Source organism: Coffea eugenioides, chromosome 1 (assembly GCF_003713205.1).
Source record: "Coffea eugenioides isolate CCC68of chromosome 1, Ceug_1.0, whole genome shotgun sequence".
Taxonomy (NCBI): domain Eukaryota; kingdom Viridiplantae; phylum Streptophyta; class Magnoliopsida; order Gentianales; family Rubiaceae; genus Coffea; species Coffea eugenioides.
This window is the reverse complement of record NC_040035.1, coordinates 36,224,460-36,247,878: the sequence shown is the minus strand read 5'-3', so window position 1 is coordinate 36,247,878 and position 23,419 is coordinate 36,224,460. Positions and strand designations below refer to the sequence as shown.

The 23,419-nt window shown below is 36.0% G+C and overlaps 3 protein-coding genes across 4 annotated transcripts; 2 read left to right on the top strand and 1 right to left on the bottom strand.

Moving 5' to 3' along the window:
• The first annotated feature begins 2,565 nt into the window (after positions 1-2,565).
• LOC113762182 (alcohol dehydrogenase-like 7) lies at positions 2,566-5,862 on the top strand. The gene is made up of 10 exons (XM_027305505.1): positions 2,566-2,721; positions 3,515-3,651; positions 3,754-3,800; positions 3,898-4,220; positions 4,401-4,483; positions 4,593-4,668; positions 4,776-4,840; positions 5,030-5,128; positions 5,258-5,422; positions 5,527-5,862. The coding sequence occupies exons 1-10, from the start codon at positions 2,667-2,669 to the stop codon at positions 5,680-5,682; spliced, it is 1,206 nt and encodes a 401-aa protein (XP_027161306.1). The 5' UTR covers positions 2,566-2,666; the 3' UTR covers positions 5,683-5,862.
• A 3,733-nt stretch (positions 5,863-9,595) lies between these two features.
• Positions 9,596-15,462, top strand: LOC113765335 (BTB/POZ and MATH domain-containing protein 4). Of its 2 annotated transcripts, none has more exons than XM_027309486.1 (4): positions 9,596-10,231; positions 12,437-12,782; positions 12,991-13,261; positions 13,588-13,970. In XM_027309486.1, the coding sequence occupies exons 1-4, from the start codon at positions 9,819-9,821 to the stop codon at positions 13,647-13,649; spliced, it is 1,092 nt and encodes a 363-aa protein (XP_027165287.1). In that variant the 5' UTR covers positions 9,596-9,818; the 3' UTR covers positions 13,650-13,970. The 2 variants fall into 2 exon arrangements, with proteins under 2 accessions (XP_027165287.1, XP_027165279.1); XM_027309478.1 differs by lacking the exon at positions 13,588-13,970 and adding an exon at positions 15,128-15,462 and having other exon boundaries at positions 9,600-10,231.
• A 2,795-nt stretch (positions 15,463-18,257) lies between these two features.
• LOC113777975 (transcription factor GAMYB-like) lies at positions 18,258-22,883 on the bottom strand. The gene is made up of 4 exons (XM_027323213.1): positions 22,466-22,883; positions 20,690-21,052; positions 18,860-19,874; positions 18,258-18,760 (listed from the first exon to the last, which is right to left on the bottom strand). Exons 2-4 carry the CDS (start codon positions 21,047-21,049, stop codon positions 18,567-18,569), a joined length of 1,569 nt encoding a protein of 522 aa, XP_027179014.1. The 5' UTR covers positions 21,050-21,052; positions 22,466-22,883; the 3' UTR covers positions 18,258-18,566.
• Positions 22,884-23,419: the final 536 nt, after the last annotated feature.

Sequence of the window (23,419 nt, the reverse complement as noted above, 5' to 3'; positions counted from 1 at the left end):
AGTGCCCCGAGCACTCTTTAAGACTGGATTTGTCTTGTACCTTTCTACTTTGAATTTCATCTCGCTAGAATACTTTAATGGCCTTAGCTTACCATTCCTCAAAATTCTCGTCATTGAATTCATCACTGATTGTGCATTGATATGTATTGAAAAGATACAGAAGGGATTCATTGTACGTAAATGAACCTTAATCTTGGGAGAAAGAGCTGGAAAACCCACGTGATCAGCATGCTTGATTAGTTTAGATTCCTATGATGCATTATTGGTAAAAGTATTATGATTTAAAAAAGTATAGGGTAATTTTTTTTTCTCTTCAAATTAATTAAATAATTGTCTCTAAAAATATCTACCAAACTTTTGGTATAATTTGCAATATTTGATGAATATTATTACACTACAATGAATTTATATAAAAAAAAGTTTTGAAAAATTGACATGGTAGCTGGATATCTAGAAATTTGTGTTTGGATTACACATTATTTTCACTTTATTTATACACACTGACTTGTTTGCATTACCAACACATTTTTCAATTACATTTTTATTTCACATACATCACATTTAAAAAAATATGCTATAGTTATTTTTGCACAAAATTATCTCAAATAATCTACCATCCAAACATTAATTTTTCTAATATAAGTATTAATACGTTTGTAAGAATTTGTCTTTTATATCTCTTCTCTTGGATATGCAGGGTTGTACAGGTTGAGAACTAATAATAAATAAAAATGAAAAAAAGGAATCCATGCCACATAATTGTTTGGTCAATGTTCTGGCTTTCTGTTGGGATCAAATATTCAAACTATGTCCAAATTGAAAACAACATCTATTCAAAATTGGCAATCCAAAGCTTACTAATTCTATCGTCAACAACATTGCCAGATTAGTTTCCCAATTTTTCCTAGTTTATATCGGTCTTCGCTGACTCATTCTTACGCTCGTATCTATTAGATTAGAAGCAATTTGTTGGTATCGGATAAGATCTTAGTAAGTTACAGTTGTTCGCTGACTCATACCTACCTCAGCTGACTCACGCCCTTGCATCGAATCAAGGAGGCTTGAATTTAGTACTTTCTATTTGCAATTATCTAACCTAACCCTCTAACAAACTTTAGTAATTGATTGAAAACCAATAAAAATATTCGAAACAAATTGTGAACCTCATTAATTCTAGATTAGATTATAGATATAGGCCACGTTTGATAATATAATTCAACATTTAAATTTAATGGGTTCAAATTTTAACATGTTTGGATTTGTTTGCTAACAAAAAAAAGAACGTTTGAATTAATTAAATGACACTGAAATTTTTAGGTAAAACTTTCTCCAAGAAATAAGTGATGAATTATTTACTTATCACTTAATATGATATACATTTAAATATATTAGAATTAGTGGTTAACAATAACTTCAGATTCTATATTTCAATTTTATCAGATGCATTCGTAATCGAGGGAGAAAGGATGAGTTGAATGTTTGGGAGGGGAGCGTAAGTAAAAGGTCCCAGTTTAAGATATCCTACTTACATTAAAAAGAAAAAAAACACCCATAATTTGTTCTTTCTATATATAAAGAGAGAGGTAGAGATTTGAGGTTAACACTTTTTTGTCACTTTATATACTTTGCCCTTATAAAAATAACTTACTAGCAAAATATTAACTTTGCCTATAAATATTGGAATTATCAAAATAATCATTATTTAATGGGAAAAAAAAAGGTTAAAATGCCACAATTTGTTCAAGTTTCATGCAAAATTAATTCATAAAAAAGTATTCTCCTCGATTCAATTGCACACACATGACATGACACATTGCATGTGCCTTTTAGCACTAGTTCAAAGCAACATTATGCGACCGGTAACTAATTGATCAATCCTTTTCTATTGCGTCTTTTTTTCTCCTGACTTGTAAATAGGGGAAGTTATCCGATTAGCCGACAACAACTCCTGTAGTTGCAATTTCCGTCCAAATTAGCAATCCAAATTCCTACTTCTACCGTCAACAACTCCGCAGATTTTCATCAGCCATTAATACGATTAGTTTTCCAATTAGCCTATTATTTACTGGCTGACTCATGGTTACATCTGTATGCTGTAGATGCCATTTGTTTGTATTCGATAAAATCTTTTGACTTTCTCTTATTCGCTGACTCATACTTGACTCAGTATCTCGGATTTTGCGTGACAAGATAGTATTTTATCCGAATGGAATCAGCCACCTAACAAATTTATTAATTGATCAAAAATCAACAAAAAATACTCCTAATCATATCTCCAGCTTCTTCTCAGTTAGATTAGATAGATGTAATTGGATTAAGATTTTATGACGGTTATTTATCCATATCAATAAAAACTTGTCTAATTATCTCCTTATTATTATTATTCTTCTAGAAGCAGACCTTCTTTCGTGCGAGCTGGCAAACTCTCTTTCACACCCAGCTTACCCATGAACGTTGGAAGTTACCTTTTTTTTTTTTTTTTGTGGCTAATCTTCATATTATTCCACTCTATAAATAACATGCTGCCTCAACTCATTGCTTCGCTCTATAAATAAGATACCTCAACTCAGTTGCTACTACGTCTTACATTGTTGGTGATAGTTTGTTTTCATTGAGAGACTAAGTATTCGCTTCCTCATTGAGAGACTCGGGATTTGTTCATTGCAATGGCGCAGACACAAGAAGCGAGCAAGACTGCTGGGAAGCCCATCCGTTGCAGAGGTAAATCTGCAGCGACGACTAGCGTATTCGTAGTGTAATATTACTTAGCTGTTGAGTTGCAAAAGTATGATGGATTGTCATGGTTTAGTTATTATATGTTTGTCATATATGTTATTGTTCTTCCATTCCCTGGAAATTTCTTCCCTCTTTTTCACAGCCAGGAGGCTAGGACTATGTTTAAACTCTGTGTGTGTGTGTGTGTGTCTTTCTCTCTCTCTCTCAATATCAGAATCAATGGTTGGTTGGTTGGTTGGTTGATATACATTCATGGGCCTGTTTAATTTTTTGAACCATGATTTTAAGTTTCTTTAATAGCCCTTCTGCCATGGAGTACTACCTAGTTTGTATGAATTAATTTTTCTCCAACTCAAGTAACACATTCTTGTGCATGTGTAAATCTATTGGTATTCCTTTCTCAATTCAGCCTTTTTCATTACTTCATTCTTTTTATCAGTCAGCCTCTCCAAAATCCCGAAGTTTGTTTTCTGTGATTTGATACAAGCGTCATTGTGTGTATTCACTGTGTATGTTCTCAAACGAATGGTTTTTCTTCAGAAACGTTGAATTTCGATCTTTTCTTGGCTCCTTAAATTGTATAAGGTCGTTCCTGTCAACTTTTTTGGTACATGATCTCTGTTACACAGATTCGCAAGTTTCTCTGTTAAATAATAGATCCTATGTTTGCCATCACGGGATTCCCTTGTGTGTATACTTGTTTCAACAAACAGATGTCGATTTAGTTGTTTCATGAATCTGCTAGAAGATGTGTATTTACTTTGTTTGTTGGATGCAGCTGCTGTTGCCAGGAAAGCAGGGGAGCCATTAGAGATAGAGGAAATTACGGTTGCCCCTCCAAAAGCCCGTGAGCTTCGCGTTCGAGTCTTGTGCTCCGCCCTCTGCTTCAGTGACATCCATTTCTGGAGGCTCAAAGTATGAATCTCTTGTCCTTTAATCACACACGGATCAGCATCACACTGCACATGAATCTATACTCAGCTCATATTCTGACATATTTTCTTGTTCTGTTTGAAGGAACCTCATGGGTATTATCCAAGAATTTTTGGTCATGAAACTGTTGGGTGAGTTTTTTCATCCATGCTAAGTACTAACAAGGTCATGACTTTGCTCAAAGCATTTTAGTCGATTTCTGATCATGTTTGATTTTGTTTAATGTAGGGTTGTCGAGAGCGTTGGAGAGGGAATCGAGGATGTAAAGGTGGGAGACACTGTCATCCCGTCATTCTTGGCTTACTGCGGAGAATGTCCTGATTGCACATCCATCAAAAGCAACCAATGCTCCAAATTGAGATTCGAATTGTCTCCTTATATTAGAGATGGGACTAGCCGGTTTTCTGATACCAAAGGAGAGACAATTTACCACTTTGGCTACACATCAGGTTTTAGTGAGTATACTGTGGTTGACATCACTCACGTTACAAAAGTAGATCCTGCAATTCCACCGAGTAAAGCATGCCTGCTTGGCTGTGGAGTATCGACTGGTAATGCCATTCGCTTCGATTCTTCCTGGCACAATTTGATTCATTTTGAACTTGTTACTAGGACCTATTTACATTTTCGATCACAGATCTGAAGAATATAGCTTACTGGTACATTTTTTCTATTGAATCTACTACTAGAGCCATGACTTACCATCTTGAAAACCTGAACTCTTCTTCCAGGTGTAGGTGCTGCGTGGAAAACAGCCGATATTGAAGCAGGTACAACTGTAGCTATTTTTGGACTGGGAGTTATTGGATTAGCGGTAAGATCTTGCAGCATTCCTATAAGTATCAAAGTTTCTTCATTCTTGCTGCATTAGATCTGCTATAGTAGACCAACAAAAAGTATTGATTGAGGATTGGAAAATTTAGGTTGCTGAAGGAGCAAGACTTCGTGGAGCTAAGACAATTATCGGTGTGGATTTGAACCCTGATAAGGTTGAAATAGGTAAATACTATTACATACTATTTGAGAAGTCTTCAGTGTTTAGTTTATTCATCATAGTCTGGGAGTCTGAGTTGAAGTTACAATCCCCCATATTTGATTTTCTTCAGGTAAAAAGTTTGGCGTCACTCATTTTATCAACCCAAAGGAACTTGGGGGAAAACTTGCTAGCGAGGTATACATCTGCTGATATTGTTCCTGCAATCTCCAATGTATTTTTACTATATGGTATCAGCAACGACAGGGCTACTGCTTTTGTAAAACAGAGATTATTATGTATTGCAACTATGCTTTTTCACTATAGCCCAATATTCACAATTGGTTTGTTGATGCCAACTGCTTGCTCATTTTCTGTACAAATTAGGTGATTCTTGGGATGACTGACGGGCTTGGTGCTGATTACTGCTTTGAATGCGTCGGCTTACCATCCCTATCACAAGAAGCATTTGCTTGCTGCAGAAAGGTTCGTCTCTTGAATTTTGCACATCTTGATCTGTCCTATAGCATTTGAAAACAATATGGAAAGAAAAGAGAACTTGCTGTTTTGCAGCTACTAAAAATATGAGATTTTCTGTACAATCTTTAACTTCAGGGATGGGGCAAGACCGTTATATTAGGAGTGGACAAGCCAGATTCAAAGTTTATCCTCAACTCCCTAGTGAATAATCATAGTGGGAAGACCATCACAGGAGTCCAATATGGTGGTCTCAAGCCTAATATTGATATTGCCATTCTTGGAAAGCGTTATTTGGACAAGGTACTAATCATTTTCTAGGCTTTATCTTCCTAAGCATATTAACTTTACAAATTCAAAAAAATGACATCTGTTCCTGATTGCTTAAATCTTGAACACCAATGCAGGAGCTTCAGCTGGACTTGTTTGTCACGCACCAGATCAAGCTTGAAGACATCAACAAGGCTTTCAAGTTACTTATTGAGGGAAAGTGCCTCCGGACTGTGATTTGGTTGGATCGGGAGAGGGCAAGTGCCGATGGTGTGACCTTTGATGAAATATAGATATAGATAGATTCACAAGTATTAGGCTTTGTTCTTTCGTATTTTCCCTTGAGGAATATGTTAAATGGTCTCATCTAATTGAGAACCATAGTTCTGAATTTGCTCAACGTTTGTTACAGAAGCAGCTTAAGTTATGGTCTTAAATTACAAGTACTATGCACCTTCTTTTGTTTTCTTTGACGAGGTTCTCTTTCAATTTGTTCTGCCGTGGATATTGATTCTTGAATTATTGGGATATGGGCTGGCAATATGAGAACTCTCATTCAACCATCTGTAGAAGATTAATGTTTCTAGGCATCGTTCCTGTATTTCATATTACCTAGAGGAATCAATCACAGTCCATTTGTATTGACTTATTCGAACCAAGTGAGCAAGCCAACAAGGGACGTAAATAAGTGGACTTAAGACACAAGGGACTTGGATATGCAATTTCCTTTGGAATGTGTTTAAATGGATAACTCAATTATAGACCCTTTTAATTGATGGATGATGGGTTGACTTGTTTTATTTGTTTACATTGATATAAAAATAATTACAATTTTTGGTAGGTTTTAAAAAAATGAATTTGAATTTCTAATCTAATAACAATAGAATATGTTGTTATTTCTATTTCAAGTGAATCATAAATAGATAATATTCATATCCATTTATAAATAGGTATAAATAGATTGTTGAAACTCACTCGAATCACCCATTTAAATACCTCTATTATTACATATGGACTATACTTGGCCAAAAATAGAGGAAAAGAATGAGAATTGGTAGAACTCTGCCCAAGATTCAGAAGAAGAAAAATACCGCAAATCAAGTTTCAGTTCTCTTTCATCTCAAGTCTAGAAAATGAAACCCTAGCGTGCGCACATAAATAAGGCGTGGCTTTTGGTTTTTTGCCCATTTCTTAAGCAAAATAGTCTCATAAGAAACTAAGGGTGGATTTGATAAAACTAAAATCTAAAAATTGAAATCTGAAATCTGAATCAATTAAAGTATTAAATCAAACATATTTCAGTGTATATCACATTCAGTGATAAGTGAATAGTTTATCACTTAATTTTGAGAGCAAGTTTTGTCTAAAAAATTTAGCGCCACTTAATTAATTCAGATGTTCAATTTTTGATTATCAAACGGTCTGAATATGTTAAGATCTGATTCTATTAACTTTAAGTACTGAATTGGGTTATCACACAGGGCCTAGGTTATGATGCTCTTTTACTTCAGGATAAAAAATGATCGAAACGATATTTGAAGAAGATGCTTGGGCAAATTGATATTCCTTCATGGTTCATGTGAGAGTTGGCTACTTTCAAACGTGTGATATATAAAATGTGTGATATATAACCATGCTGAAGTATTCCAAAACGTGTGATATATAACCATGCTGATGTATAATGAAAGAATTCCTTCAACAGCTAGACATCACTCATTAGCAGGCACGTTTAAAGCCTGAAAAAATGATTCTTAGCTAGTGAACCATTTTGTTTACACGCCTTGACCTCTGATGAGAGCCACGAAGGTGTCACCAAGTGCTGCAACGTGCTAAATCGAAAGTCATCCAAGAATGCGAGAAGTTTCAAGAAAGAGTTGGAAATGAGATTGGTCTAATTCATATGAACGACATAACATATGCACCAGTATCTGTGTTTTGCAAGAATGGCACCGCTAGTCTGGTAATTAAGCAACTTAATTTTCCCTTTTCTCAAGCACTAACAACAATTTAAGGACCTTAAACCTCTTGAGTGGAATGGTTCCAACTTCCAAGAAGATTTGGTCCCTCAACAATGTACAAGGATTCAGTGTTTTGTGCGATTTTGTTTGATTATTATACATGTTTCAACTTTTTATTTACAAAAAAAATACATTTTAATGTCATATTGAATATATTTCAAGTATTTTTTTATATTTATCACTTTTACTCTAAAAATAACAATATGTAACATAATAATCGTATAGCAAATAATGTAACGAGTATAACAACCAGATCGAAATTGCACGAACCCAACGACACGGAGTCCATTCTCTCCAAGAACGAAAAATTGCAATTAGGCCCAACAGAGAGTCAACAAGTAAATGGATCATGCTTTTTCCTTTTTGGGTAAACAGAAGAAGTCCAATCCGCTATTCATGCAATACCCAGTGACAGGAGTCATTGCAGGGCAAATTCAAGATAAATTGACCTTCTAATTTGCTTCCATTACTCAAAAAAATGTGCAGTTATATCGACTCATGGGCTGGTCCATTAGATACCATTCTGCCAACCATTAATCAGCTCGGCAAAGAGGGCATCAGGCTCTTGCTGTATAGGCTGCTATCAACTAAAAATTGTTCACAACCTTTGATAAAGTGGTACTTTTACAACCCTCCAATACAATTTGCATGCCAAGGTTTCTTTTAATTTTCCATACATCCTAGCTAGTGTGATGCTTGTAAATTGAGATATCTCAAATTGCCATCATATCAAACTTTCAAATAAGGGTAGACATGAGGTTATTAAAAAAAAAAAAAAAGGAAGGAAGGTAGACAAGAGGTATTTTTGTCTTTCCCTCTGGCCATCTACTAGTTGGGATGCACGGGTTACACTTTCTTCCCTCTATTAGCGTGTTTGAATAGTAAATTATTTGAGATAATTTTTTTAAATAAACACTGTAGCACTTTTTTTTTTAATGTATTGTATGAAAGATAAAAAGACGGTTGAAAATTGTGTTGATGATATAAACAAATAAAATTGTACAATTTCTTTGGAAGTAAAAAAAAAGGCCAGCGACTGTGGCAACAAATAATTTTTTTAAGTGTAACTAAAAGGTCTCAAAACTGAATCTTTCATTACACTTTCTTCTTTTATCAGTTCTATGCCACTCAACCTATGCCTCCTGCCACCAAATAATTTCTCTCAAGACGTACCCCTGCTTAGAAACTGAAGTTTTTTGGGAGTTTGTCTAAAACTTTACTGTAACTTACTGTAGAAGTTTTTAAAATTTTTTTTTGAAATGTGTAGATTTTTGAATATTTTGAAGTGTATAGTTTAAAAATTTTGAAATTTTTTTTGAGATAACTGTAGCTAAAGTTTTTAAAAAACTTGTAGCAGACAAACTTGACAAAAAACTTAGATTCCAAACAGGGTTTGCATCAACTAGGTATGCCTTAAAAAGTCTTCAGCTTCCAAGCACTAAACCTTGGTATCCGTGGCATTCTGGTGATGATAATGAGGTAATCATTTTGCATTACAGTAGCTTTCAGAAATTTTAATTAGGTGGTTTTTCACTGTTTCTTGGATGTTATCATTTTGAAGATCTAAATTATGACATCTTGATTATGGCTAATTACACATGTGTGAATGAAGCACAAGATCATATACCATAAAATTTAGATATTATGTTACACTAATATCACTTTTAAGTTTTTATACATGTCAAGAGACTTTGCAATACTTGAATTTTATCACATTTCTATCACATGATTTATATGAATATAATGTAAAATGTAAATAAGTGTTATTTTGCACATGAATTCATAAACTATATCCATATCATAATCCAAATTTATCACAAGGGTTAGTATAATTTGAATCGCTCAAGTACAAAAATTTTATTAGGTAATTCGAACATTAAATTAAGGTATATGAATAATGCAAATGAATGTGCAAAATACCAATTTTACATGTTATATATTAACTACAGCTAGCACCATATTTACAAAAAAAAAGAATTTCTTTCTAAAAATGTTTAAATTGTGATATTGCTTATATCATTTTCCCCTCTTTTTTTTTCTTTACAAATTGCAAAACAAAATGAAATGAAAAAAAAGAGGGCAAAAAGAGGAAGTTGAATTAGAAAAAAGAAAAAAGAAAAAAAGAAAGAATTATATATATAATTTTTTTTTCCCCTCCTGAATTCTGACTCACCCGTCAGTCAATACCGCTCAATTAAAAAGCAAAACCTCCCACCAAAAATAAAATCCCCCAAGTCATCATTTCCTGCCCCCAAACTCAAAACCCTAATCCAACGAATTGTTCCTCTCGTCTTCCACAAATTTACCCCTTTTTTCTCAATTAATCCCCTCCATTTCCCGAATGATCATTCCCTGGTGAAAATTCACCTCACATTCTCCCAAATTTCCCCCCAAAAAAGTCCGTCACCGAAATGACAGACCCCCAGAGGCCAGCTGCGCCGTCTGCGGACAACAAAAACGCTCTTTTATCTCCGACAAGCTCCCGCTCCGTCACTGAGACGGTGAATGGGTCCCATAAGTTTGTAATTCAGGGGTATTCTTTGGCGAAAGGCATGGGAATCGGTAAGCACATCGCCAGCGATAATTTTACAGTCGGAGGGTATCAATGGGCGATTTATTTCTACCCCGACGGCAAGAATCCCGAGGATAATTCGACTTATGTGTCCGTTTTCATCGCATTAGCGAGTGAAGGCACCGATGTTAGGGCTTTGTTTGAATTGACGCTAATGGATCAGAGTGGAAAAGGGAAACATAAGGTTCATAGTCATTTCGATCGCTCGCTTGAGAGTGGACCTTACACCTTAAAATACCGTGGGAGCATGTGGTAAAATTTTTACTCACTTTTTCAGCTTCTTAGCTGTCTTGAATGAGATGTTCGAATTCAGGAACACTTTGATGTAAATTTTATATTTTTTTTTTGGGTTTGTCGATAGTTTATTTATTATATGTCTAGACATACATTTGCTGTATGTAATGGCAGCATTTAGTAGATAGTTTTCATTGGCATTCCGATTCAAACTGTATGATTTATTGCTGAATTGTGCTTTGTTATGTTGTTTGATTATTGACGATCATGTGCTGAAAATTGAAATCTTTGCGGGTATGTGTCACAGGATTCTGTTTCATTATAGCTCATGTATAGGCAAATGAGAGATTGAGAGGGTTAATTATCTGTGAGTTTCAAGTACATGTTTGTTTTATGCAAATTCGTGGCAAGATGTCATGCACAATGATTCTATATGATAATGTTGCGATTAAGTGAAGCAGGTGATGCTAGTAGATAGAGAGATTCGCTATTTTTTTGGAGTTTGCTATGCACATGCACAGATGCTGTAGACTCTGTTGATTTTGTTGTACAAATATTTTGATTTATTTGGAAGAGTTCTTTTGGTGATATTGAAACAGTGCTGATTTCACTGCATCAACTTGTGAAATCAACCACATTTTAGCACTTCTTCACCAGCGTGTTCAACTTGCAATGAGGTCATTTAATATGTCGTGTTAATTTTACCTCAGGAAATCAGTCGTTACTTTCTTTAAGAAGTTAAGTGATTGACAGAAAGTCAAATGACTTGCGGTTAACTGGTAAGATAAGGACGAGAACAAGTTCTAGTGCTGGAAAAAGTACTTCTGACCCAATATTTTATCTCCTGAATTGGACAAGTTGGAGGAGTGAAGCAGAATATTCTCCTATTGATATTATTTTGTATTCAAAATCTAAACAAGTAGAATAAATGATGGATAAGGAATGGAGGAAGGTGTGGTTGACTGTGACGAGGTTGCCTATTGCCTTCTCTCCAACTGAAAGGCATCCTCTGAGTTCAGCAGATAAAGTGCAGTGTGTCCTTTAAATCAGTTATATATTGATAACAATAAGTCTCCTTTGTCCTCTCAAGAGAAAATTTTCCTGGACAGAATCTTGCAAATTAGGTGACTTTTTAATCGTAGAAGTTGGGGAACCTGGTCGAGAGAAGGATCTAGACCTGCATTTGCCAAGAAGGTCGAGGTATAAGTGATTTGGCGTAGTTGTATTTATCAAAAAAGCAAGCTAGTGGCAGAATACATTAGGCTCAAGAACTTGCCTTGTTTGAGTTTGCTATGTTCATGACCATGCGTAGTTGTACACGTGTTTATCATATGCTTTGGCAATGCCCACTGTGAAGATACATCCCTTGTCATTTTCCAAGGGTTGCCTTCTTACTTCATTCATTTTTATGTCACCACTTTAACATAGAAGCTGTTTGCCTAGTTTTCATTTTTTTGGTCATACAATTCGCATAGATTTTGGGGATCAACAGTGTTGACTGTACAATTAGATCATGGTTGAGAATAGTGACTTCTTTTCTTGGTTTCTTCTGCTGTATAGAGACATTGGTTTTGCTGTTAATGCTTGCTTATTTTTTGTATAAGATATCATCTTGTTATGACTTATAAAAGGGTGTGATGTGGTCTATGTTTTTGTATATGGTTTTTTGCTCGTGTTGTAGAATTATATGGACAAAAAAAACTTTCTTAGAATATTTAATTAGCCCAAAGAAATATAAATGAATGGGAAGTATATATTTTTTCTCATGTCTCTTTTTCATCTTTATGTGTCCTCAATCAGGAAGAAGAAACCGAGAGATTGGGAGGAAATTGGATATTCTGCCTTTCCAATCTTTAGTTTCTATATTGCTGCAGGTCACAACTCATTAGTTACTTGGAGCTGAAAAATGCGGGCCCATTGTGAATGTTTGAAGAAGAGTCCTATGCTTACGCTTTTGCAGTTTGAGCATTCTGGATGATGGCGTGATTTAGTAGTGATCTTTAGATACATTTTAACTTTATTTCCTTGCACTTCTACTTGGACTAAATGTTTAAAGATGACCTTTCTGACTGATAATGTAGCTATAGTGCTTACTTATTGCTTGCACACATTTGGGGCATGTCTTTGAACTTCTCCCTGTCCCTCCCCTCAAATTTCCTTATGTCTTTTCTAATCCTTTTTATAAAAATGCCACTAACTGTGTATAGTTGTAATTATTTGAAGGGGTTATAAACGGTTTTTCAGACGAGCAATGCTTGAAAGTTCAGATTATCTCAAGGATGATTGCTTGAAAATCAATTGTACTGTTGGAGTCGTGGTCTCTGCAATAGACTGTTCAAGGCTACATTCAATTCAGGTCCCTGATTCTGATATTGGAGCACATTTCGGCATGCTGTTGGAAAACATGGAAGGTTCGGACATTATTTTTAACGTGTCTGGTGAAACATTTCATGCCCATAAATTGGTATTGGCTGCTCGTTCCCCTATATTTCGCTCCGACTTTTTTGATGGTTCAGAAGGCAATCTTCAGGAAATTATGGTTACCGATATGGAACCCAAGGTCTTTGAGGTGATGAGTTGAACTTATACTATCAAAACAATTTAATTGCTACTTATGTTCTGTATGTGTGTGTGTGTGTGTCTCTCTTATTCTGGTTTCCTGTCTGTGTGTTAACTGCTGGAAAATCAATATTTATTCCTCTTCCCTAGCAAGAGTAGCTAACTTGGTTACTGATTCTCTCATTAATTTCACCCCAATATTATATATTGTGGCACAGGCTATGCTGCATTTCATATATAGAGATACTCTTGTAGAAGATGAGCTGGTAGCTTCTAGCTCTTCTTCTAATCCTTCTGATTCATTGACGGCGAAGTTGCTGGCAGCAGCTGATCGATATGATTTGGGAAGGCTAAGAAGGATGTGTGAATCCTATCTCTGCAAGGAGATATGTGTGAACTCTGTTGCTAAAACTCTTGCCCTGGCTGACTGCTATCATGCTGCAGAATTAAAAGCTGTTTGCCTCAGATTTGCTGCTGAAAACCTTGCTGGTAAGATGCTCAATTTCTATTGGTTTACTAGTCATGTAATTACATGTAATTTGAGTAAAGACTTTGTTCTTTTTTTTTTTTTTTTAATCTTCAACATAAATTCTTATCAGGAAGTTCTATTGCGTCACATTATTTCCCCAAAAGTTGACCAATGCCAGAAGGGATCATATCTTTTAGCATCTAGCTTTAAATTTGAACTTGACATTGGAATATGGAAATGTTTTGTAACTTATTGCATACGTATCTTAGCATATGATTTTAGCAACTTAGTGTTTATACACATTCTAATCTTGGTGCCCATTATTTTGAATCAAATACTGCAACAGCAAACTGGAAATATGAGCATTGGCATTCAGACTATTCAATATTTCATGTTCTGTGGAATTAAAATCCCAGATCACATTCCAGTGCAGTTTCACTTCCTGCCTATCAAGCAGTCCTAAGAGGATGAAGCTGTAAACTGTGCTTTCTGCTTCACTAAAAAAGAGTCTCCTATTCAGGAAGTCAGACTAATAATCCTAGCGACTTGTTTTTAGACTTGAGATTTAGCTACCTGTCATCTTTGTTTCTTGGTAAACTTTGAGGCTGGTTGATACAAAACTTTCCTTGCTGTTGTTTCTTCCTTTTTAAAGGTTAATACTTGTTTGATAGCTCGAGGGATGAAGTTGTACCTACACCTACTGCATCCTTGTTTAGTTCTTTTCTTCCATTCAAGTCTCTTATTTTATTATTATTTTTTTAGAAAGCACTAGTTGTAATTTTTTTATGTTCGCTAAGTGGCTGTATGAAGAAAATATTTGAGTCATCGGGATGCAGCTTCAACTTGCTTAAAGGGCACACATTCATAATGTGTGGCTTGTCATGTGGTTTCTCAGGTCCACTGGAAAGTAACGTCTTTTATCTCCATTTGAGCACAATAAGTAGATTCTGGTGCTGCATGTGAGAGATTGTGTTTTGAGGAAAACTTGTGCTGACAGGCTGTTAATCCAAGTTCATTTACTCTTGATGACTGAAAGTGGAATGAAAAGTAATATTAAGAACGTGAAAATAAAACTTACTGCAGGCCTCTGAACCTCTTTTCAGACACAAGCCATGGAGAAGAATATTTATATTTCCATTTTGTGATAATGTGCTTAACAATCAGCCTGATTCTAGCGGTGCATGTGTAAGATATTCTACATTTTTCTTATCAAGTGGCACAACAAAAATGTAAAACTCAAAACAGAAGTCATTGGCAGAAATTACTTGTTACGGAGGTTGCATATCTTGCGTATGGAAGGCATTTACTGCTGATAAACAGAGATGTTTAGGTGTTGGGAAATTGGAATCCTCAATTCTAAAACCCAAAAGCCCTTGCTTCCTGCTTAAGAATGTTATGTCCCAGTTGCAGTACCAATTAACAGCTAATTATCCATTTGTTTTGTTTCCTTTTGTTATTGTTTTTGGGAGAGATAAGGGAGCTTTACAAGGAAAAGGCATTCTTTTGAATAGATTCCTGTTTCTGGGTGTCATAGTATTTGGCTAATGCACTGAAGATGGGATCTGTGTTTGTAGAGTAGCTTGGACATTTTTGCTGTTTCTATATATAACCAAGAAACTTGCGAAGTCTTAAGCGTTGCATCTGAGGATTATATTTGGTGGCAGAAGCATAGAGGGGTCAGACAGATTTAAGCATTTTTTGTTGAGATTTCAGGATCAACTATGCATGAGGTTTTAACTGCTGAGGCTGTTGAGTTCAATAAGAGGATATTGCAGTCTGATTTTTCAGACAATTGTGTAATATCAATGACTGAGCACACAAATGTTTCTGTTTCTGTTTCTTGTGATTAATATTCTTCCCCATTTACCCAATTTCTTCTCACGCAGCTGTAATGCGGTCAGATGGCTTTGAATACCTCAGAGAGAACTGCCCTTCTCTGCAATCTGAGATCTTGAAGACTGTAGCTGGTTGCGAGGAGGATTGTAGCAGTGGCGGTGGGAAGTCTCGAAGTGTCTGGGCCCAGCTATCCGACGGTGGTGATACCAATGGTAGGAGAGTAAGGCAAAGGACATAGTTTTAGATGTAGAAAACTGTTAATTGTTGTACCTTATGATACTGTAGAAATAATTTTTTTTTCAAGGTTATATCATGTCTTCGTGAATAGTACTTCTGTGGTGAGCGTAAATTGGAAAAGCAAAAAAAAAAAATGTAAACTAATGTCTTTCGAAAGTCTTCACTATGAGCTTAAATATAGGCTGATGTGGGCTGACATCTTAGCTTGCTAATTTTGCGAGGATCGGTCGTTTTCCAATCATCATAACCTTGGATCGGATCGACTATGGAAGATGGTTTAGGTGTGGTTGACCCGAGTTTGATGCTCATAGAGTTTCAAGTTCCCTCCTATTAGCATGCCTTGTAAGGTGCCAGCCTGCAACAGCTAACTTGATGGTAATAATCTCCTATAGTATTCAACATGTTGGCTTATGCTTTTGCAGACCCTTTTCAGTCAAGAAATAAGCAAGCCTGGTATCAAATAGCGAGTTAACGTACGTATCGTGCAACTAATCCAGTGTATATGGACAATAGATATGTATACACATACTTATCTAGACTAGATACGCACGTGTTTAAACCAAAAAAAAAAGATGACTAATTGTTTATTTAGTGACTTTTCCTCCCTCGGCCATTGATGTGTCATACAATTGGTCCAAGCTGTGAACGACGCAATTATTGAAGAAAATGGTGAGGAAGATTATTTTAAATTGAAAGACGAGACTAATTTTCATCATTGCCCCCTCTCAATGGACATTTTGATAGCACGTGAAGGATTAAACCATGCCGCGGAGGCATATTTGCACGCATAAAGATACGTGTGAGAAGAGGAGTTTAATAGTCATAAACACGTGAAGCACATCTGACTCTCGTATCGAGATCGACATAAATTATCTAAGCTGAGTTGATTATACAACAAAACGATACTAAAACACCCCACGTACGGTCAATATGACTTGATAATTAAAAAATTATTAATGGTTCACTGGGGATTGCGGTAATTTATTGAAAAATATTTTTCCGATAGAGTTTTTAATAAAAGTGCTTATTATGCGTTTAAGTGCTTTCAAGTATATTGTTTGGAAGTATAATTCAACAAGTACTTATTGTATTGGATAATGTGTAATTTGAAATTTTAAATGTATTTATCTCTTTATTAGTTGATAAAATAGGATAAAATGATTAAATCTTAAACAAGTAAACAACTAAAATTTGACTACACTTGAAAAACTTCTAAATAAAAAAAAGAAACATCGACTATTAAAGAAGCTTGATACAATTATGCCAACACATTTGAAGAAACTGTATTTAGCCGCAGCCTTGATTAAAAGGACGCTATCAGCTAGAAATTAAAAATTTATGGACTAATTTAACTGAAACATATAAGTTTAGGGACTATAATTGTTTTAATAAAAAGTTTAGAGGACCAAACAAAAGATTTTGCCCATGCCCTTAGTCTCACCAATAGTTTCCTTTTCTTCTATTATCTTCCTCAATTAGAAAAGGTAAAAGGAAAAAGATCACAATTTTTTTTTTATTGGAAGATGGGTAAATAAATATATTCATGAAGAAAATGGCCTCTCTAGCCCCCTAGATTCCTGGTCATGGTTGTCAAAAGATTTAATGAGGGTCCCTTCTTTCTTTCTTTATTTACTTTGCTTCTTTGGGTTGAAAAAGAGCATAAAAAGACAGCACTGTCTTGTTAATATAATACATGAAAATTTGTAATTGTCAATGGTATTTTTTGGCACTGTCAAGTAATACAAAAGATAACAAATAATTATTTAAAAATGCAAAATGGGTATTTCAAAAAAAAAACTATCATGAATGATTTTTCACATTGCCATAAATAGTATAGTATGACTCATATAATACAGGAAGGTAGTTAAGTACCAAGGATTTACTTTCCATTCATTTTCCAATTATGGTATAAGGGGAAATTAAATGCCAAGCATTAGATGCTCATATGTAGTTTGACTACTTACAGGTAATCTAGAGAAAGAGGTATTTTGTACCATGATTTGTCTTTATTTCACAGTCTACTTTCAAAGAGCAATTCTAACCTTATGACTGACACATTTAGGTAATGGTCACTTACTCTATAAAGTTTTGAACCATCTAAAGCTGTTAAACAAATTTTGAAACTACCCCAACATCTTCTTACTGACCAGTACAAGGGAGTACTTAATACAGGAATCAACTTAACTTAGAATAAAATGATTTTACAATACCACATTAACATGTAGCATTTACTGGGCCTAGAATTTTCTGGGCTCTCTCACCAAAATAGAAAAACAACAATCCTTATTTAGATCATTTTTAAGCACTACAAATTTTATTCAGCAGGCAGACGCAAAAGCAAAGTGGAGTTTTGACTCTGTGCCGGATCCTTTAGGCTGGCAAAATGAACCAGACGTGGCCTTGGATCCGGTTTCTCTGCACAAGTGGGTTTGAGGCCAAATCTTTGCTAGACGGTCAGAATTTTTTTGATACCCTTTCTCATGCCAAACTGGTGGTTATTTTGACATCAAAAGCTAATTGTTTTCATAAGACATGATTGCTGACTACAGCAATTGCAGAGACCCAAATCTTGACCACATTAGCTTGATCCAATCTGGATTTGGCAATGGACCCAAATTCTCTGTGCCTGCACTTGCACAACCGCAGAGAGCATTCAACGGCAGAGATCAGTTGAAGAGAACAACCTGATCTCTCCCCGACTGATCTTGGCCGTTAATGGTGTGGTTGCACTAGCATTTGATTGAGAAGGGTAGTAGTTGGCTTCATTTTTTGAGCTTGAAGGAGCAAAAATTAAAGCAATGAAACAGACAAATTATCTAATTTTAAGGCTCATACACAAGTTTATCTGCAGCCCAAAAAATAGTAGGAGCGCTATCTTGTAGCGTCGCAGATGCTTATTGCGGCGAACCAAGAACTTGTTTTGAGCAGACAGTTTTCCAAACATGAGCAGAAAAGTTTTCAGTACCATCTTTACCAAACAAAAAGTGAATATGGCTGACAATCCCTGGAGTGGCAAGGAAGAAGGCCATTACAATGTCTAAACTGGTTCTAATGAATGTAAATATTTCGTCTTTACTTCACAACGACAATAACAGTAACAATGAAGCAGTCAAATGCATTAAAAATGCAAGAGACTTCCTAGACTTTAGAAAGAAGCCCAGATAGAAGATTATCCAGCAAAGAGAACCACACCCAGTCTTGATCTGAGAGGACAATATAGTGCAAATTTGTCTGTAGTCCAAGCCAAAATTGTCACCAAGAAGTGCCCCAGCTGCATCTTTCAGCATGGAGTTGTTCTTTCCCGTACTCTCCCTTGGGACCAAAGCAGTTCGATGCTAGTAAAAAATCTGGCCTTGAGAAGATCATGTTGTTTGAGTTGAAGGCATCATCATTTCCACAGAACTGTGTTGGGACCATTTCTTCTGCTTCTTGTTTAACTTTGCCTCCTTCATAATTACACGAGTCACGGTCAAGCCAAGGCAGCCGGAAGTGTTAATCTGGAGATCAACTCAATTATCATAAGAACAAATTAACAAAATTCATACCTGGTGTATTCTCAAGTGACTGAAGTTCATCCATTGAGCTTCTGCTGATGGGGGTGTATTCACTCAACACTGATGCAGCAGAGTGGCCTCGAGGAGATATGGGGTCACCATATGCTTCCCATTCTGCCTCATGAAGATCCTGCAGTGAGTTATCCATTACTTCTCCCTGAGCCATGGACACACTAGACATATGCTGGCACGAACTGCTCTTGAAGTTTTTCAGAGACTGCGATTCATAAAGTACAGCGTCTAACAGGCCACTATTTCGAGGCGAGAGACTACCTGATTGGGTGTGCTCAGTTGGGGGAGACTGGATTAAAGTATCCACAGACTCAAGGGAAGGCAGTGGGGAAGAAGGTGAGCCCCAACTACCAATCTGGGTTTGGAGTGAAGGGAGCTCCAGCTTCATTGCCCATGAGGGCTCCGAGGAGGAGGGGTTGCCATTTAGAAGGGCATGGCTGCCAGGAAGTACACAGGATGTTGATTGGTTGTCTGAAGTTAGATTCTGATCATATGCAGAGGTGATCCCAAATGATTGAAGATTCTGTGCAGAACCATCATTGTGATATTTACTGCAGTTTGTGAAGGCACCAGTAAAACTGGTAGCCAAGCCAGGGAACAAGGACTCAGATTGTCGAAGACGTTTTGTTGGATGGACTGCTGATAGCAAAATTTTGCCGCCATAGGAAGAATGAAGACCTTGGGCCAGCAGGCTACTAGCAGGAATATCAAGCAAACCACGACCTGGAACATCGAGAAGTGGTGATGGATACAACTGGTGATTGAGTTCCAAATTTTTGAATTCTACAGCTGGAATCTCAAAGCTGTTAATTGGTAAGAGATCAGGATGTTGTGTCTCCACCGACGAGAAACTAGACAGATTCTCACTTTGTTTGCTCTCGCTCAAAGCTTGCAAACAGATATCAGGAGGATAGATTGGCAAGCCAGCACGCTGTCGTCTCTTGATTCTAGTATTCCAATAGTTTTTTATCTCATTATCTGTACGGCCAGGTAACTGAAAGAAAATACAACATTAAAACAGAAAGAGCAGGCATATGAATAAGCACAGAGATTAACACAATGGCAAGATCCAAATATACTATCCATTCCGTAAATGTGAAGAAAACCACACCCTTTGCTAGTATGGGATGCATTCATAAAACGTTAAAAAAGAACTCCAGGATTCAACATTTTTACATGGAAGAGAAAAGTCAATGGAAACATCTGCATTCTGACTTCTAGAGGGAAAGCGAATTGAACAGACAGTAGAGAAGTAGACTCCTTGTTCCATGATAAGTTCTGAAATTACTAATGCAACATTACAATGCTAACCATTACTAAAGGCATTTACAGGGACTTCAGACTAAATTCTGCCACAATAGAGGCTTGGCAATATAGAAGCTTGGATTTGCTCAGTATTTTATGCTACAGTTCTACCTGACAAAAATTATATGCATTTCCTTATCACCTCTGTATGAAACCATACATAAAGAGGGGGGGGGGGGTAGGGGCCTTTGAAAATTGAAGCAGCAGAAAAGCTCTCAAAATCCACAAGTAAGATTGAACTTTATAACCATTCTTCAGCCATAGTCCAACGCAGAAAAGTTTTGGAAACATCACTTCTTAGATCATGCTCACAGAAAGTACTTGTAATTTGCTCGAACCCAAACTTTTCTGTACCCCAAAAAAAAAAATCTGTTGGCACTTGAGTTGCCAACTTGCCGTGACATAAAACAGAAAGAGGTAGAGAATTAAATGCAACAGAGTCTGTCTTTTAAAATGGCATGGCTTAATTACAGAAAGAAAATAAGGAGACAGATTGAGGCATACCTCAGCAGCCATTCTTGCCCATTTGTTTCCCATTTTAGCATGGAGTTCAATGATACGCCGCTCCTCCTCAGGAGTGAACGCACCTTTTTTCAGATCTGGCCTCAGGTGATTTGCCCATCTTAAACGACAACTCTTTCCACAGCGGGCAAGTCCTGAATGCTTCTGGACTGCATTCCAGTTCCCCTCTCCATGCTTAGTCACATACTCAACCAAAATTGCATCTTCTGCAGAAGTCCAGGGACCTTTCTTCAGAGGACCATTCACTCCGAAGTTTCCTCCACCACTAGTTTCTTCAACGGATGGTGAACCTATGGCACCTTTAGGCACCATCCGGTCTTCACTTTCACTCGTCATACTCATGTTCTGTCAATAAAAATCAAAATGTGTGCGGCGCATGATAAATAATGCATTTCGGTTGGAATACGTAAGCACATACATAGAAAAGAAAACGACAAAAAAAAAAAAAATGAAGGACACAGCTCAGAAAGGTGAGCTCATATAACGGAGACTAGAGGTTGATATATAAATAATAAAAAATAACTAACAAAATTAAAAATAGACAGCATTATGAACAAAGGTTTGATTCAAAGCAGTAGATGACAACAACCACAGTAATTCAAACGCTTCAAACTTAACATTTTTATCTTCAAAAACTAGCCTATCACCTTCAAATATCCTAAATCCCATCCATTTGGTAGCATGATTCGATAAATGCGATCATATCCAATTGCAGAGGTCAAAACCACTGAAAAATACAGAGGAATGGATATTATATAATTAATGCTGATACAATAAGCACAATAAATGGCTGACGAAGAAACAGAATACGTCATTTCCTTTACCTTTAAACCAATTATCATTTCTTGAAAACACCAATAAAAATCACTTTGAGGTCACAATACAAAGTATCCTTCAGATACCTTTATCGATCATAGAGCTAAATTACTATTTTTATTTGGCGAACTAATATATGGGAATAATATTAAATTATCAGATTGGACAATGAAGACCACATATAGGAGCAGACAATAAACAGACACAACCAATGGCGCAACATTTGCGGCCAACGAATGAACTCATGCGAGTAATTTACATCACCAGCAAAAATTTCATAAGAAGAGATAAAAGAGTATAGAATAAACACATCGTTAATCGAACAAACTTAATCAGCAGCATACTTTACTGGTATCAAACAAAAGAATGCAGACTATCAAGGAGGAGAGAGATACATCTAGCATCTCTGAAGCACTCACTAAGCTCAATTACCTGTTCGTATTCCTAGATACTAAGGAGTATATACTATCCTCAATCACCAAGTTACAGATGCACATATTTTTTTCCACGAAAATAATCAGGAAGGATACAACTTAAAATTCTGTACAGAACATGATGAAATACAACAGCAAATATCTGAATAGAATCCACCTAAAACTTTGGTAACTACGAAGAACTTTTTCTTAGCTCAATTGGTTTGGCAGTAGCTTTAATAATTCCTAGATCCATCAATATGAACCATCAAATCATCCAGATAAATTAAATAAAAAATAAAAATTTAACAGATCAAATATGAATAATCCACTGCATGCAGCAGGAGCAATCAATAGCTCTCAAAAATTAAAAAATAAATAATTAAATCCCAACAAGTTCCAGTAACAATAATACCATTTTATTCCAATTCTACCATAAAAACGATACACATGCAAGATTATATGCAATTACAATTTTACTAACATTAAAATAACCCGTTAATTCAATTGATTTGATTAATCATTTTACCTCAACGAAGAAGACTGCTGAAGCTGCAATGCACCCTTTGGAGCAAGTGATCACTGATCAGTCCCTCAGGCAACAAAAATGTCAAAAAAAAAATGACACTAAAACCATCAGATTTCAACAATAGCAAGCCTAGAAAAACTAACAACAAATCCTTAAACCTCCCCAGAAATTGAGCAACGAAAACGACTACAGAATATTCCTCCTTGCCATGAAAACCAAGCCCACACCCTGATTCACGTAACCAGGGATTTAATCAAAATCCCACGAATCATTCACCAATAAAACTCAAAACCCAGCTGACAAAAGCTACAAAAATGCGAACCCACCAACCAAAAACAAAAAAAAAAATACCGCCTGATACGATATGGGCTCTTCAAAAATGGAAAGGAAAATGAAAAATATAGCAACCCTTTTGTGATCAGTGAACAAGGAGGCAGAAAATTACAAGATCCACCTAAAAGAAATGCAGAGAGATAGAGAGAGAAAGCAAGAAAGAGAAAGCGGAGAGCGAAAGAAAGAGAGAGGAATAGCGGTGTCAGCTGATTATGGAATTTTGGAAAAGAAAGCCGAAATGGAAAAGAAAGAAAGAAAGAGGAAAAAGAGAGAGAGAGAGAGAGAGAGAGAGAGAGAAGTAATAGTAAAGATTAAATAGATGGCTAATGAAGAGGGAAGTTAGCTGAGAAAGATCTGCGCTAAGAAACACCTCACTCACTAATTAATTCACTCATTAGCTAATTTAATTCTTCCAAGTTTAATTAATTAGCAAGTATTCTAATAGTGACAAATTTGAGGAATAATTAAAACTTTACCCGAAATTTTAAAAAAAAAGGGGACCGACTTGCATGATGATCTTGTTGCTCAATTTGGCTCATGCCTAAATAAGATTTTTTCTAATTTTTTTTTTAATTCATCATGTTTCCAGAAAGAGTATAAAATTGTTTCTCTCACACACAG